Genomic DNA, 6,000 nt, shown 5'->3' with positions numbered 1-6,000 from the left:
TGCGTCACCAGGCTTTGTACCTCAGAGGAAAGCCTTGTCTGTGTTTGATCGGGTCGGGAGCGGATGGTATCTTTACGTCATGTTGAGTCATTGTTTTGTAGTCATCAGGCCGGAACCCTCAATCTGGAACTTCCTTTTTCTCAAACCGGAAGAATAACAATAAAAGCGTGACTCGTTCTCTTGTAGTCTGCAGCTTTTATTGGGAAAAATCGGTTCCAAATTGAGGGCGAGGGTTCCCGGACTACAAAACAATGACTACAAAGATATCATCCGCTCCCAACCGGATCATAAACCTGAAAAGGAATGCTGCCCAGGCTATTAAGCATCTGAGCGTATGAGCCTCTAGAGAACATTCTGATTATTCTACGAAATGTTGAGCAATCTTCCCAGAATAAATTCTGCCTCCCCAATTCGAAGAATAATCTATCACCATAATGTCAGATATTTGGTCACGATGGATGCTTTTGAGGGGGAACATGAATGGTGGTTTTGGATCACATGGATATGATGAATCTCTTAATAGGGTGCTGGAATGTTTTTTTTTACAATCAAATTAGTTACACATACTTTTAAACCAAATACACATGGTAGATAATGTACAATCATTGTATCAAGGGTAACAGGTACGGTCTCCCCTTTTCCATCTCGCCCCACTACTCTACCTAGCTGTAAATAACAAACATAATTCATGTTGGTGATTATTTAAAAGGTATTATCATATTCATTTATCATTGTTAAAGATGGAGTGCCACAATTTTTGTATTTGTCCAGTTTTTCATGTGTCTATGAGGTGACAGTACTTCATTAGACACCCTGGAGTTGTTTTTATGTGCAATGGTGTATTGACTTTGTATTTAGGCAGACAGTCAAACGGGCCAATGAAGTAAACAGTAATATAGTGACACCACACTATCAGCCCCTCCCCTAACCCCTCCCCCTTTATCAATTCAACTAAAGCTGTGGGTGCGGCTTCAGTTCAGGTGGATCACCACCCATCAGGCAAACCAGGCATACTTAATGAACTGGTGGGCGTGTCCACATAAAAGCATGATTTTAACAAATACTGTACACTTTTTGGAAAAAGTTCTTCCCCCTTATATTGTAATAATACCTGATGATCATGTTTTAGGGTGGAAAAAAATGGTGGCACTCCATCTTTAAGTTCACTCTGTATATCCACGGGCTACATGGAAGAAATGTGATTAATAAAACGAAATTAACTGCTAGAAGGACCTAAATTAACTTAACTAGCCCTTACCCGTTGTGAGACTGGCGCAGTACCACCCCCCCTTTGTGGTCGCGGGAGGTACTGCGCCCTGGGTGCGTGTTCGTTTTTTAAATTCACTAATAAATTCACTATTAATTTATAATTAGGCTTCGTTAAGACCTCCATATTATTATGGTCAATGCCTGTGTAAAAAGTGGGAGCGATTGGTGCAGGCGGTGAGGAGATATGGCAGTGTTTCTGACACACAGACAGACAGACACACACACAGACACACGCTCAGACATTGACTGAATTATAGTATGATGATGATGATGATGATGATGATGATGATTAAGCAGTCACCGTCTCTGTGACATGTTGTTCTTTCTAAATTGTTACAGAGTATAGAGATCGACTACTATACAATCAAATAAATATGTATACAAGATAATTTCAGATTTCAGAGAGGGAGGGAAATACTAAGGGCGAGTTGGTAAAGGGGCGAGTCATTTGGTATTCGTATCAAGTATCTGATGAAGGGGGAGTATTTAATGTTTATCAAACCTATACTGTACGTAACATACTGTATATAGGACAATATAAATTATACACACACACACACACACACACACACACACGTGCATAACACTCAAAACCTGATGATATAAAGAAGTGATAAGAACCGGGCTACATCACTGCACAACACTGACTCAAGGGTTGGGCAAAGGGCGGTTGAAATGTTAGAGTTACCACACCCTGAGGTGGTACAGTTACAGTAGCTCTGGTTGACTCACCCCGTTTAAACAGACACGTGTGCCCTGACTGCAGACAGTGAAGTTTTCCTTTGGGCTGGGCTCAGGGCAGAATGGAGACAGGCCCGAACACACACTTTCTCTCTGGCAGTCAGTGGCATCATCACAGACCCCTCCTGCTGGCTTAAACTCACAGCTCTGACCACAGCAAAGGCCCTGGCTGGGACTAGATGGATGGATAGATGGGTGTGTGCCCGTACACACATAAACACACTTACATACATTACATGAGGAAAGCAAAGAGATATGTGCATACTTGTAAAAACACACATGCCGCAACAAGTAAACCTCCATATCCAAAAGATGGCAGTGCAAATCTCAAACCAGGAAGGGATGCAGGTTTGCAACATCTTAGCATGGTGAAACTTAGGCTACATATTGAAATTTCTCAAGTTCATATCTCATTGATTAAGCCTAATTTATACTTAATCACATGCCGGTTCTCAAAGTGGGGTTCTTGAGGAGGTTCGAAATAACCCTTACAAATATGTAACTCTGAGAGTTATGGGTGTCCTAGCCCCAGAAACCACTAGCGTTAAGAAGTTTGAGAACCATAGGGCTAAGGTGTGTGTGTCTGTGTGTGTGTGTGTGTGTGTGTGTGTGTGTGTGTGTGTGTGCGCGTGATGCGTGTGTGCTTGCGTGCATGTGCGTACTCAGTACCTGCAGACTTTACCAGGCTTCAGGTGACACTGAACGCCCACAGCTTCATGAGCGCTGTAGCAGCACAGATCGGTTTGATTGTGACCAACATCACACACCTCACCTTCCTCCACAATCTGGTTTCCACAGATGGGCTGATCACTGACTGGCAATTAAGAAGGCATGGATGCAGACGCACATACATATACAGAGCAGAAGAAACACACGCACGCACGCACGCACACACACACACACACACACACACACACACACACACACACACACACACACACACACACACACACACACACACACACACACACACACACACACACACACACACACACACACACACACACACACACACACACACACACACACACACACACACACACACACGTGAGTAGATGATGTACATCCTGTAGTCGCAACACATAAGTAAGAGTAAAGAGAATAATGTTCAGCACACAGCTTGTATCTCCTAATCTTTTTTACTGTGCAATAAAAGTCAAGTACGCAATGTTCTCTTATAGCAGATGATGTACAGCAATGATCTAGAAGAGAAGAGAACCACAGGTAGACAGCGTCTACCTGTGGTATCTATTAGACAGCTTCCATTCCCCCTCACCTATAAAGCAGTCATCCTTCTTTACTTTTAGGATCTTGCTGATGTGTTTGACGCTACAGGGGGAGAACTTGTCATTGTTCTCCCGGACCTCGTCCGTGGCGTGAGGGAACATCAGGTATCTTCCTTTGCCTCCACGAGACCCGAGGTCCCCACAGCTGGAGCCCTCATCATGCTGGCAAACAGACAAAACATGTGAGATGCACAGCAGGTAAGAGTAATGTAAATTTTTCAGGAAATGAAAAATATATTTTCTTCAGGAAATTAAGAAAACCTTATATTTGGAAAAGAAAGCAAGTACTGCCTCATCAAAGTTGGTGTTGTGGCTTTATATATTGTCAATTACTTCCATGAGAGGGGGAGAGGTGGTGGAGTTAGTTGCTTTAGCAGGCAGTTTGAGGATCCAATGGAGTTAAGAGGTTTTGTACAAAGCGTTTTTTTACTACATTCCATTGGTTCAATATTTTCAAAACAACATACAGACGTAAAGGGTGTTCAATAGCACTGATTTATATTAAAAGACATATCTGCAATGGATCTACAGTCTACAGTGGATATATGAATTCATATTTGTCTATCAACAAAGGAATGAACATAATAACATGTGGCTGGCATTGTGGATTTCTCTGGTATTCACACAGGAGATCGACTTTATTTATTGCTTTGTTCAGAAGCTGCCTAAACCACGTTACAGGTCATCCGGTAATAGTGAAAATGCTATCACCGTCACCGATGTCTATGAATCAGAGGGAGGTAATATTTCATTCTAGGCTGTTGTTGTATAAGCCTGGTTTCAAATCATTCAGGTCACAAGAAGAAGAAAAACAATAAAAAAACTTAAAACAAAACCATATCCCCGCTGGCATTGGTGTGGTTTACTGACTAAATAAACAATCATATTCTTAAGTATTTAAAAGTTGTATCTTGGCAGATCAGGCAGAAAGTGTTCTGTTCTGTTCCACCATCTAATGAGGAACACAGAAAACAGAACACTGAGCCCCCCGTGTCTTGGTTCCAGCCCAAGACTGGCCTTGGTTAAAAATATCAGTTGTTTTATTGTTTTATTGTTCTATGGTAATTTTATGTAATTGTAGTTATGAACAACCTGCAGGGAAACCACCAAATGTTGTGCTTCTTTAAATTTAATTTAAATCAAACTATAATACGAGTATAAAAAGACTGACCAGATCAATTCAGATCAAAACTATGATCTCTGATCATAAAACGAAGACACACATACAAGGAAGAACAAAAGTTTTGGGTCTGTCACTCATCATCTCAGCAGCCTACGTGAGTATGTGTCAGACATTGCATGTACATTAGGTGCAAGGGAAGTAGGCCAAAGAACACTTCTCTACTCATTATTGACCCCCACACTACTCCTACCATATATCTACACTAGTGACGTCCCCTCTCACATGTCTCTGCATTTGGTCTGGAAGCAATGAGACATGCTTGTCAGTGCATCAGTGAGTGATACCTACTGTATGCCAGAGCCAGAGACACATTATCTAATTTATAAAGGTCCAGAGATATAGTGAAGCAGAACAAATCTGTCCAAGACTGCCTGGAAAGAATCTTTAGCCCATGAAAGTGTGAATATAACACAGGGAAGGGTGGAAAGGGGCAGATGTCATAGAGAGGGGGGCAATATGTGGCATTCGAGATAATGGGGGGAAAGGTTGCCTGTCTTAACAGCTGTTAAATGTAGAGAACATTGTGTGCGAAGTGGGGAGATGCATGTGTGTGTTTGTTGTGTGTGTGTGTGTGTGTGTGTGTGTGTGTGTGTGTGTGTGTGTGTGTGTGTGTGTGTGTGTGTGTGTGTGTGTGTGTGTGTGTGTGTGTGACAGCGTGTGTGACAGCGTGCATGCGTGCGTGTGGAATGGAAGAGAAAATTAATTAAGCTTGCCTTTGAAGCTTAGATCAGGGCCACTATGATTATCAATTAGAGGCCTTATTTTATCTCTTTATCTGCAATTGAGCCAAGAGCCCCCATAAATTACCCCTAGACTACTCAATTAGGGCCAACGTATAATGTCCATAGAGGTGAGTCATTCAGAGAAAATTTGTTAAGGTGCAACACAAACAACATGCCATGTGGGAAGCTGTGGGGTAAACAGATCAGCCAGATCACAGAGATTGGTCATACTTTATAGTCGTTAAAAACAAACCACACACTATTTGGCATCTGAACAAGGTCTAATCCGATCCAAGGGGGATGGGGGCATGTGTGCATGTCCATGGGTGGGTAAAGGGGGCTTGTGTGAATCTGTGTTTTGTGTGTGTATGACTGTGTGCATGTGCATTTGTGTGTGTGTGTGTGTGTGTGTGTGTGTGTGTGTGTGTGTGTGTGTGTGTGTGTGTGTGTGCGTGCGCGAAGGGAGGGGTATGTTTGAATTCCTGCTGATAAGGATGTCCCATGTGAATCAGGCTAATAGAATAATATAGTTAGTTGTACTTGTTACACAGACACAATGTTCTGAAAACATGTTTTCTAGTACATCAAAAAGACTGACCAGATGAATTCAGATCAAAACTATCATAAAACAAGACAGGACCCCCAAAATGACACTCATTAGCCAGCGGACCCCATAAGAGAATATATACCAAGAAACCCCATAAGAGAATATCTTTACGGCTCTATCAGTGACTTTCAACCATTTTCATTTCAAGGGCCCCCGGTTTGATCAGGCTACAGCCCCATTTAATGGCATTTC

The 6,000-nt window shown here is 42.2% G+C and overlaps 1 protein-coding gene across 2 annotated transcripts in view; it reads right to left on the bottom strand.

Annotated features, from left to right (window-relative positions):
• LOC308319905 (disintegrin and metalloproteinase domain-containing protein 10) overlaps positions 1 to 6,000 on the bottom strand; it is a 34,627-nt gene that overhangs the window by 4,348 nt on the left and 24,279 nt on the right. For both annotated transcript variants that reach the window (XR_013964498.1, XM_080770135.1), the window contains exons 10-12: positions 3,287 to 3,458; positions 2,680 to 2,824; positions 2,002 to 2,185 (exon numbers count right to left, since the gene is read on the bottom strand). Coding sequence is in view for 1 of the 2 variants with exons in the window: in XM_080770135.1 (XP_080626261.1) it covers positions 2,002 to 2,185; positions 2,680 to 2,824; positions 3,287 to 3,458 (501 nt within the window). In the remaining variant the exon portion in view is untranslated. The remainder of the gene's footprint in view (positions 1 to 2,001; positions 2,186 to 2,679; positions 2,825 to 3,286; positions 3,459 to 6,000) is intronic.

Source organism: Protomyctophum bolini (genome assembly GCF_963924005.1).
Source record: "Protomyctophum bolini genome assembly, chromosome: 8".
NCBI classification, from domain to species: domain Eukaryota; kingdom Metazoa; phylum Chordata; class Actinopteri; order Myctophiformes; family Myctophidae; genus Protomyctophum; species Protomyctophum bolini.
This window is presented reverse-complemented; position numbering and strand designations above follow the sequence as displayed.